Here is an 11,705-nt window from a genome sequence, read left to right as displayed (position 1 = left end):
ATCAAGTAACTAGTTTCAGCTCATTAAGAACTCGAGTCGAAATCGAGCCCGAGTCAAGTTCATTCAAACCGAATATTTATCACGTTTTAATCGAGTTGATCTTGAATAGCTCATGATATGTTTTGTCTCATTTACGACTCTACATACAACTTACAAATCTCTTATTCTCGATAAATGATAATCAATTAACACTTCATATCGTATTTTAATATTTTTGAAATTTATATAAACAAAAGTCATAATGTAATGTTTGATATATATATTTTTAAAATGTTTAATGTGTTATTTGTATATTATTAAAATGCAAAAGAAAAACAAAGGGAAAAACAAAAAGAATACCACCATAGGAAATGCTTTATTATTCTTGAGGGGCATTTGATTCGCATAATATAAGATTACTTCTGGGAATAAGATTATTGGAATGTAATATTAATCTTAGAATGTTGTACTATTTTTTTTATTTAGTAGGAATATAAGATTATAATGTTCATTTAAATGAATAGAAGATTATTTGAATGCATATTTTTATCAAATTATACTTGTGATATACGTTATTTTCAACAAGTTAAACTTTTAATATTAAATTATAAATATTTGAATGAAAATTTATATAAATATTTTATATTCTATGAATAATTTTTATGATAATAATAATATTTTGTTAATTGTATTAATTTTAACTAATGTTCCAAAATCAAACGTGAGTATGTTATTTTGAGAAAGATTATATTTCTTGATAATTATTTTTTTCACGAATCATACATCTCTTACTGTAAATCATCATCGAGAAAAATGTAGGAAATATAATAATATTAAAATTATTTTTTAGCTTCATATTGGAGTAAAGTTAGTAGTAGTAAATGAGTTGATAAAAGCAAGGAGATCCGCTTTATCTTATCATATAACCATCATTGGCTAATAAGATTAGATACAACACAAATATTAACTTTAATTAATTGCAGGCAATGTTAGATCCCAAAATATTAATCATGTGCGATATGTGGTAATATTCTGACATTTTGAGATAAATTTTAGGGTAAACTCCAAGATTAATTATTTTCTATTTAGTTTTATACATTTCTTATTAAATTTAAAAAATAATATTTGATCACTTTCGATTTTTATTAACGTGTGATCATTTATCTGGTAGGCTTTTAAATGCTTAGTATCTAAATTTTAACTGTCGATAATGAAAAAAAATGAGAAAATTAAATAAAAGTGATAATGTATTAAATAAATAAAAATAAAACGATCAAATATTATTTTTTAAAATTTAGTGAAAATTTTATAAAATTAAAACAAAATGATTATTCTTGTAGTCTTATACTAAATTTTAACTGAAAAATGAGAAACCAAATGGTATCCTCCTCGGTCTTCTCGAAAGCAAATGTTATTTCATTACCAGTAAATCTGTTGTCTTGTTTTTGCAGACGAACGTGGAATTCAAATAATTTCACCTACGCAATAATTATTGAAGAAGAGAACAAAGTTTCGACTTGAATATCTAGGCTATTTCAGTAATCTCACAGCCTTTACACTTCCAAAAAAAATATCAACCTATTATCAAGGAACAGCTTAGAAATAATCTACATCCATCACTTCCCTCCAATAAAATATAGGACAAATTATACAAATGATCTCCCGACTATATGATATTATTTTCTTGAGTTCATCAACTATTAAAAATTATAAAATGATCATTCAATTGTAGAACACTACTTTGTTGAGTCTTCTGGCCAGGGGCGGAGTTATATTGGGGCCAGAGGGGCCCCGACCCTGTTAAAATTTAGTATATTCGATACAATTTTATTCTAATAGTATTTTAGTTTATGTAAAAATAAATATTTAAATTAAAAATATAAAAATTTATTAAATATTTAATTGAGTAGAGGCTGAACTAAAGAATGATAATAGCATGTTCTCAAATTTTTGGTCTAATAACAATTTAAGTCATTTTAAGTTTAAATATTAAACAAATTAAGCGGTGTCTTTTGAATTTTGAGTTTTATATATATATATATATATATATATATATATATATTAATACAATGTACTATATGTACAAAGACTCTTAACCATTTGACAATGAACGCTCGTACCTTTACATATGCAATGCTCAAATTTGAAACCTCAAGGATAACAACAATTCTTTAATCACTAAGGTCTCTTGGTTCACGTTGAATTTTGAGTATAAATATCTTATAAGTCATTTTATTTTTCTTAAATAGTCTAATGTTCTAACCCCTGCCAATATTTAATCCTGGCTCTGTCCCTGCTTCCGACTATTAAAAGTTATAAAATAATCACTCGAATATTCATATGTTCCAAACTCATCCTTTTCCATTAAAAAATTAACGATTGTCTGAGTTGAACATTAACCTAACCTGTTGGCTAATATATGATAAAATATTATCCCAAAACTGTTTGAACTACATTTTATTGATTGAATCTATGTTTATATTATATCGTCAAACCATTGCTTAAAATATTATGTAGTCAAGCTAGTGTTTAAAACAATGGTTGTGCCAATAAACATCATTAAAGTATGATTTTATCATATCATATTCAACATGTTAACGTCCAGCTCAGACGACCATAAATTTTTTAACAAAAAAAAGAATGAGTTTGAAACATATGAATAGTTAGGTTATCATTTCGTAACTTTTAATAGTCGAATGACTAAAAAAAATCATTCTATAATCAGAAGACTATTTTGTAATTTTTATAGTTGAGGGACTCAACAAAGTATCACTATAAAGTTGGGGACCATTTGTATATTTCACCCTAAAATAAAATGAAAAAAACAAACTTCAAAACCCAGATAACCAGGAAAAAGAAGAAGACAATAATTTAAATCCCAGAAAAATAAGAGACCACAAAACTATTGCTTCTATTCGTCCATTAAACATTAATCGGGAAACGCAGAAAAAAAAATCCATTTTCCGGTATTTTTTTTAGTTATATGTGATCATGACTTCACAGCCATGACGCAAACCCGATATTATCTAACTCGGAGCCCCGAACCCGAAAAGGAGAAAAGCAGAGGGGGAGGAGGGGGAACCGCCATGAGAGTAATAGTTCCTCTACAAGGCGTTGTTCAAGGAAGAGGAGGTCTAGTTTTAGGCTCCTTAATCCCTTGCGCGCTCTTTTACTTTCTCCAATTCTATTTGAAGAGAAACCGCGATGACACGAATGACCAGAACGAATCCAATTCCCCGCCCCAGAACCCAACGCCGTCGTCCGACCAGCTGACGGAGCTTCCTACGCTAACACGTAGTCTGTCTCGGGCTTTTCTGTCGCCGAGAAATCCAAGTGGACCTGTTCCGATTGCAGCTCGCGTTAGTGGGATTGTGAAGGGTGCGGATTCTCCATATTATATAGGATTGAGGCGGGTCAAGGAGGATCCTTATGATGAATTGGATAATCCGAATGGGGTCATCCAACTGGGTTTAGCAGAAAACAAGGTGGGTTCTTTTACTTCTTTCTTTTAGTTGTCAACATGCTTCGTGGTTCAGTACTTCAATTATTGATTGACTTTTTTTTCGTTTCTAGTTGTCGTTGGATTTGGTTAAGGACTGGCTAGCTGAGAATGCGAGCAAAGCGATATTGGGAAACGGAAAAGAGCTGAGCATTAGCGGCATTGCAACTTACCAGCCTTTTGATGGATCGATGGAGTTTAAAGTGGTAAAAATTGTGAAAATCTTTCCAACTCATCTATAAAAGTAACAATTATTCAGTTTTAGGTGGCTTGAAGATGTTATGTTGGGATTTAACTGTTATCGCACCCAGATTAACCGAGCTGCCATGGACCATGGTCATCAGTTCCTGATCTCTGTCAATAATGGTGGCACCAAATGGTTTAGCAGTCCTTTATATTTAGTTGTTTGGAATTGAACCTCCTTTGTCGAGTCTGGATAAGATATCTTATATATCCGATGCAGTCACGTTTTCGGTTGTGTTGTGTTTATCGCGAGTGCGGACATAATGGATGTTATTGCGGTCATTGCGATCATACAATAACGGTTTCGTACGACACCATTACTGCTATATAATGGTTATTATTCTGATAGCAGACTGCTATTTAAATCCCTGATTGTGAGAATTCAGTTGCTAACACCAAATATATAAATTTAATGTTGGAGACTACGAGAAGATTGTAATGTATGTTACTCAGATTTGGCTGTGATTGTCGGACACGGGTATGCGCGGAGTATAATTTTTTTTTCTTTTTTTCATGGATTTGAAGGATCTTTCGAGGTCATATCCACACACAACACAATAAAAATGGAGAAACACATGTGTTGAAGCAACATAGGTATATAAAAGGGGATTAATGGAGAAACACAATAAATCTACCTGCACTTGCTCTTTGTTCTTATTCAGTAACATATACATGTTGGTAGATAGAAGAATAACTCACTAAAAACATGTCCATGCACTGAGATATTGTAGTTTCAAGTTGAGTTCACCTCTTCAAACAAATGTTTTTTCCTTTTCCCAAAGTTTATTAAGCATTTTGATTACATGCATTGAATAATATGAAGAAATTAAATTTTTTGGTTGTATGTTACATGAGGAAAACACCTTTAACGGCACAATTAACCAGCTTAACTTGAAGAATTAAGTTGTCTGATATAGATTCAATTCTCAATCTACCCTTGTGTTTGACTTGTTATTACATTGCAGGCTGTGGCAGGATTCATGTCTCAAGTCATGGAGAAAGATGTTTCATTCAATCCTTCACAGATAGTGCTGACTGCTGGTGCAAACCCTGCAATTGAGATTCTTAGCTTCTGCTTGGCAGATACTGGAAATGCATTTCTTGTTCCAACACCGTGTTACCCCGGGTAATTTTTTTTCCACACTCTTCATTCTGGTAACCAGCTATATCTGTCAAGTAAGCTTTTGGATGAAATATGCAGTTTGGACAGGGATGTAAAATGGCGAACTGGGGTTGAAATAATCCATGTTCCTTGCCGAAGTGCTGACAACTTCAATTTAAGTATAGCTGCTCTTGATAGATCCTTCAACCAGGCAAAGACAAGAGGGCTGAAAGTGCGTGGGATTATAATATCGAACCCCTCAAATCCTGTTGGCAGTCTTCTAAGTCGGGAAACGCTTTACAGCCTGCTAGACTTTGCCAGAGAGAAGAACATCCATATTGTCTCTAACGAAATATTGGCTGGTTCTACTCATGAAAATGAAGAATTCATAAGCATGGCAGAAATCATTGAGCAGGAAGATATTGACAGGAAAAGAGTCCACATTGTGTATGGTTTGTCAAAATATCTTTCTCTTCCAGGCTTTCGGGTTGGTGTTATCTACTCTTTTAATGACGACGTTATGGCTGCTGCTAAAAAGTTGACAAGATTCTCGGCCATTTCAGCTCCAAGCCAACGTCTGCTTATTGCCATGCTATCTGATACGAGGTTCATTCAAACATTCATTACCACAAACAGGGAGAGGCTTCAAAGGATGTATGTTCAGCTTGTTGCAGGACTGGAAAAAATGGGCATAAAGTCCATAAAAAGCAGTGGGGGTTTCTACTGTTGGGCTGACATGAGCGGGCTAATCAGCTCTTACAGTGAGAAAGGAGAATTTGAGCTTTGGGATAGATTGCTGAATATAGGCAAGCTCAATGTAACTCCAGGATCCTGTTGTCATTGTATCGAACGGGGATGGTTCCGCTTCTGTTTTGCCACTTTGACAGAGAAAGATATCCCTGTTGTTATGGAAAGGATTCAGAAAGTTTTGAAACCTGTAAATTGAATAGTTGAAATGCTGTTGATTAATTCTGTCATTTTAGACAATCCCCAGATTTTTATTTATCTTCTTTCTGGTATGAAGCTCTTTTCTTTGAAATCTGATAGTTTCTTCATGTACAGAAAGGGAAATGCAAGATACAGTTAAAGAGATTGCAGAGAGGGCAAAGAACTGAATAGATGCATACACAAATGCTTTTTATTACATAAAAAATACATATAAATGAATACCTTTTTTTATTGCATAAAATTACAAATGAAGAAAACAATCTACTATGGTCAGCTCAATCAATACAAAAGAATTAATTTTTTCTACTTTTTGCCTCCATTTTTACCCTAACCAGCAACTGTCTCCTTTGCACAAGTTCTCTACATGGTCACCATGATTCAATGCCAGACCTGATGGACTCCAGAACTTGAACAACCTCAGCCATGCTAGGCCTTCTTGAAGCAACCTCTGATGTGCAAATCAACCCCAATTTCATAACCTGTATTAACTCATTTTCTGTGAAACCCCTCAATCTTCTATCGAAACAATCTGATGCAGAGCCCCTTTCCAACAATCCTCTAACATGTTCACACAAAACCACCACCTCATTTACAGTTGGACTCTCTACTGGTTTCCTCCCGGTTACCAGTTCTACAAGAATCACTCCAAAGCTGTACACATCACATTTCTCACTAAGTCTCAAACTTTGGGCCAACTCCGGTGCAACATATCCGACCGCGTTATGGAATTTAGTTAAACCATAGTTGTCCAAAATCGGAAGCAATCTTCCTAATCCGTAATCAGACAATTTGGCCTCATAGTTCTCATCTAAGAGTATGTTAGTTGATTTGATGTTGAGATGGAGAATTGGAGGTCTACAGTCATGGTGAAGGTAAGAAAGTCCTCTTGCAGTTCCAAGGGCAATATGGAACCTCCTAGACCAACTTAGTTCAGTATTACCAACGCCTGTACTGGTACCCGGGTAGTTCAGTCCATGAAGATTATCATAGAGATTCCAATTTGGAATGAATTCCGATAGAATCAACTGCATCGTTGACAACCAGTAATACCCTTGAAAAGCAACCAAGTTCGGATGTTTGATGTTACCTAGGCGTCCGATTTCTTGCTCAAATTCATCTTGGTTTCTAATTCTTCCCAGAGTCTCCAGCTTCTTCACTGCAATTGAGATTCCCCCTTCAAAGCTAGTTCTGTAGACAGTTCCGATTGAACCGCAACCTATTAGACTATCCTTGTTAAGCAAAGCTTTGGTGCCACTCTCCCAATCTTCATATTTAGATGGCAAACTTTTGCTAAAGAGGACCAACTTCCCAATTATAACATTTGAGTCTGATGAATCTGGCGGTGTGCTCTCAACAACCACTGTCACTTCCTCCTTTTTACTCCTACGTTCCCTGATGTTCATGATGGTCACCACACAAACCCCCGTAAGGATCACAGCAGCAGCAACGATGGCAATAACTGCAGAAACACTAAGGACTCTGGTTCTACCAGATGTGGGAGACCTGCCACTTAAGGAGCAGGATGTCAAAGGGAAACCACTGAGCCCAGGGTTGTTAAAAAATGCTGATGGACCAAAGGACTGGATGGTTTGAATGGTAGGAATGGTACCCGAGAGATTGTTGTAGGAAAGATTAAAATGCGTCAACATATTCAGATTCACAAGCGAAGAGGGGATTGACCCAGAAAGTGAATTCTGTGAGAAATCAAGAAATTGGAGTTTTGACAAGTTACCAATACTAGATGGAATACTTCCATTTAGCTGGTTTCCATGTAAGTCTAGGATTTCCAGTTGTGACATGTTGTAAATGGTATCAGGTATGTGTCCCTCTAGAGCATTCCCAGAAACATCCCTACAACATCATGTAAGTTTCGAACGATTAGTAAAATGCTATGCAGATGAAAATCTGAAAGATATCAAGATAGTGTTAATACTCACAGTTTGCGAAGAAACCTGCAGTTGCTTACATCTGCAGGAATCTCTCCATCAAGGTTGAGATTGTGCAAATCCAAGACTTGTAGCACCTCAATGCTACAAAATCCGGTTGGTATCGTCCCGCTTAGTGAATTATTAGCCAAGCTAATTGCCACAAGCCTTCCCAAATCCACAATATTAACCGGTATCGTCCCGTTTAGTCTGTTGAACCCCAAGTCCAGAACTTTAAGGCTTTTACAGATTGAGGTGCTTGTTGGGATCTCCCCATCCAAACTATTCCATGAAGCATCGATAAATTCCAATGTCTCGCTACAGGTTCGAATCGAAGGAATCTTACCAAAGAACCTGTTATGTGAAACATTGAAATAAGTGATGTTCTTAAATTCAATGACCCCTAATGGTGCCAACCCTGTAAAAGAATTTCTGCTAAGATCCAGATGTAGCAAGCTTTGGCATTTCGACATCTCTTCGACCACACTACCACTTAATGCATTGCTACCAACAGATACATACTTCAACACAGAGATTTCACAAATTCCAGAAGGCAATCCACCAGTAAGATTATTGAATGAGAAATCGAACCCTTCAAGCGTACTGCAATTCATAATGGATCCCGGAATGGAACCCGACAGCCTGTTATGTGAAAAAGAAACATATTTTGTTTTGTAACAATTCTTGAACAAAGCAAATGGGATGTCCCCAGAATAACCGTTCTTTGAAAGATCAAGAAACCTGATGTTAGGCAAATCACCAATGAAACCTGGTATGGGACCATACAATGCATTTGAACTCACATTAATCTTCCATAATGTTTGTAACAGAGAATACTCTGGGGGGATATTACCTGAAAATCTGTTGCCAAATAATGTCAAGACTCTGATGGAGCTTAAACCTGACAGTGAAGCTGAGAGTTGTCCACTGAGGCTAGTGTTCCACAAAACAATCTTGTCCACAAATCCCTCTGGATTGCAGAACACGCCGCTGAAATCTACACAAGGGTTACCACTTGGGACCCAGGAATGCAAGCTGTTGTAAGGATCATCAGTGATGTTACCTTTAAATTGGAGCAAGATTTCCTTCTCGGTTGCTGCTAAAGAAATGGTGAGGATTCTCGTCCCAAATGAAGCGAGAACCAGGAAGAGCAAAGCATGGGAAACAATGAATTGATGGATCCTTGTCATGGTCGAAACAAAAGCAGGAATACACTAAAATTTGAGCCTACCACTTTTGGCATTATTGAATTAGATTCAAGCCTATCCTTCTTTTCCAATTGCAAAGCTTGTTGTTTGCACTTGTAAAAATCTCGAGGACCAGAGACAAAACATCACGATCATGGTTAAACACCACCATTTTTTTCACTTCCTCCTATCAGACAAAATTCAACAAGCTTAAAAAGCAATAGACCCAGAAGTCAGAAACAAAGGTTTAATCTTTTTCCTTGGGGGTTTCAGCTAAAGGATCTCAAAATGTTGAAGCTTTTCCAGGTCTAGAAAAGAGAGAGTTACAAAGGGCAACAACAAATATGTAAATATTTATATCTATACGGTTGCCACCAACGGAAGCTGAACCACATGCATGTGCATTTCTTTGTGTCTCAAAGTTCTCGTCTTTTGATTACAATAAATTTGAAGACGGTATAAAGAAAAATTGAAAATCCCACAATGGTCTAGCTAGGTTTACTCACCGCCATGGAAGGAAGGGCAGGGCCTTGGCTTTGCGTGTGAAGTACAAGCATTTATTCTCTCTCACCAACCCATGCCTTCCATCGCCACCAAATTATTGGCAGAGGAATAAAATACAGGAAATTAAGCAAAACCCAAAATACAAGCTTGTCTTAAGAAGAAATGGCGATTTCTTTTCTTCTTCTTTTTTTGGCTTTCTGTTGACTGAGCTGTAATTTTATATATTGTTTATTATATCGAATTATCTTTGTATCCGTTCTGATTGAGACCTTGGAAGGACATATTGATTTATTTTTTTCAATTTTATAATCTAAATTTGATTTAAAAATTCACAAGTCGAATAGAGTGAAGTTGTTTAAGTTTTTATTTAATTTTAATTATAGATATGTATACTCTATCTATTAACCGTTGATATTAATATATTTGGACCCGATTACCTTAACGTATACCAACAACCTATTAGCATGGACCTTACAATATTGTCATCAGAATTTTACAATGGAAAAAAAATCTTAACAGTTGTTTATGATAGTAACCGTGTAAACTATACGTTTTGTTTTGTTTTAGTCACCAAACTATTTTTTTTAAAATCATAAAATAATGGTATGTCATCATTGAAAACCTTTAAGAAAATACCACGTCAATAATTCTATTAATTTTTTAACGATGAATGTCTAAAATGAAACTAAAACATAACGTTGAGTATAATTTTAAAAAAGATAATAGAATGACAAAACCGGAATAAAAGTGATAGTTGATGTACTATATGTGTAATTTTTCCTAGCAACATTTTAGTTGTGAACATTATAAATAATTTATCCTTTCTAATTTAGACGACTTTTGACTTGAAAAAAAAGTCTTTAGAGGAAGATCTTTCTAGACTTTAGTAAACTTTTCACAAACGGATCAAATTCAAGTACTAATCGTTGATGAAAAGAATTTTTTTGTAAACTTTCATTTTGAAGATTTTAATCAACAAAACAATTATTTATGAAAGAAATTTGGAATAAATATAACAACATATATTTTGTTATTAGTGCAAATATGATTGAGTTCGGTATTACCTTTGCTGTCCACTTCACTCTTGCTCAAATTTGACACGAAGAAGATGCTTGAACACGAGAGCTTCTTCCAACAACTTTATAGAAAATATTTTTATAATCAAATACCAAACTAGAATCTCAATTGAACCCACACATTAAACTATTAAAAAATATTACGAAAAATATAATATATTTATATTATAATAAAAAAAACATCTCAAAACTAATCTCATCATACCATCGTCATATGAGATTGGAGTATGAGAACGTCGAATATTAAGATGTATTTTCATTGATTTTTAGTAGATTTCGTGAAAAATCGATCGTTATTACTGCAAATAACAATCAATGATAGGTGATGAAATATTTTAACATTTAATGATAAAATCGATGTATGAACTAAAATTCACCCAAAAAAAATAATCAAATATTTTTTATTATAATAAAAAAATATTACGAAAAATATAATATATTTATATTATAATAAAAAAAACATCTCAAAACTAATCTCATCATACCATCGTCATATGAGATTGGAGTATGAGAACATCGAATATTAAGATGAACATCTCAAAACTAATCTCATCATACCATCGTCATATGAGATTGGAGTATGAGAACATCGAATATTAAGATGTATTTTCATTGATTTTTAGTAGATTTCGTGAAAAATCGATCGTTATTACTGCAAATAACAATCAATGATAGGTGATGAAATATTTTAACATTTAATGATAAAATCCATGTATGAACTAAAATTCACCCAAAAAAATAACCACAATATATTATTAATGATTTAACTGCCCAATACATACATTAAAATTAACATCACAGTTTATTCTACAATTAAAATATTTTAAAATTTAATGATAAAATTATATAAAACTTAATGACCTCATTACATTGATACAAGATTGTTTCTTATATATGTTTTTGCCATAAGCAAACTCGATATTGTTAGATATCTAAACATGTGACAAAATAATCTCTTGGTAAAAAAAGTATCTAAATTGAGCAAGCACATTTACTCGGATGATCAAATTGTTCATCTTTATTTCTTCCTCAAGAGTTCTTTCCCCTTCTCTCTAAATAAAATTAAAATTAGATTTAAAATTTGTTTAAAAAAACCCTTATAAATGTGTGTCATAGATATTAATGATAATAAAAATAGTTTTCAACATTAATGAATGTTGGTGAGAAAATTTGAAAGAATTTGAATCTACTTGTTTATAGCCAAAATAGATACAAACCCAACTAATCGTCAAGTTTGTATTT

The 11,705-nt window shown here is 33.8% G+C and overlaps 2 protein-coding genes across 2 annotated transcripts; one reads left to right on the top strand and one right to left on the bottom strand.

Moving 5' to 3' along the window:
• The first annotated feature begins 2,869 nt into the window (after positions 1–2,869).
• On the top strand, positions 2,870–5,805 carry LOC120117389 (probable aminotransferase ACS10). The gene is made up of 4 exons (XM_039137668.1): positions 2,870–3,464; positions 3,553–3,684; positions 4,687–4,847; positions 4,923–5,805. Exons 1-4 carry the CDS (start codon positions 2,985–2,987, stop codon positions 5,767–5,769), a joined length of 1,620 nt encoding a protein of 539 aa, XP_038993599.1. The 5' UTR covers positions 2,870–2,984; the 3' UTR covers positions 5,770–5,805.
• Positions 5,806–5,929: 124 nt separating this feature from the next.
• Positions 5,930–9,216, bottom strand: LOC120117387 (probable LRR receptor-like serine/threonine-protein kinase At1g12460). Its single transcript, XM_039137666.1, has 2 exons — positions 7,709–9,216; positions 5,930–7,622 (listed from the first exon to the last, which is right to left on the bottom strand). The coding sequence occupies exons 1-2, from the start codon at positions 8,884–8,886 to the stop codon at positions 6,140–6,142; spliced, it is 2,661 nt and encodes an 886-aa protein (XP_038993597.1). The 5' UTR covers positions 8,887–9,216; the 3' UTR covers positions 5,930–6,139.
• Between the last annotated feature and the right edge of the window lie 2,489 nt (positions 9,217–11,705).

This window comes from Hibiscus syriacus, unplaced genomic scaffold (genome assembly GCF_006381635.1).
Source record: "Hibiscus syriacus cultivar Baekdansim isolate YM2019G1 unplaced genomic scaffold, ASM638163v2 tig00110319_pilon, whole genome shotgun sequence".
Lineage (NCBI taxonomy): Eukaryota > Viridiplantae > Streptophyta > Magnoliopsida > Malvales > Malvaceae > Hibiscus > Hibiscus syriacus.
The sequence above is the reverse complement of the archived record's forward strand: the minus strand, read 5'-3'. Positions and strand labels throughout refer to the sequence as shown.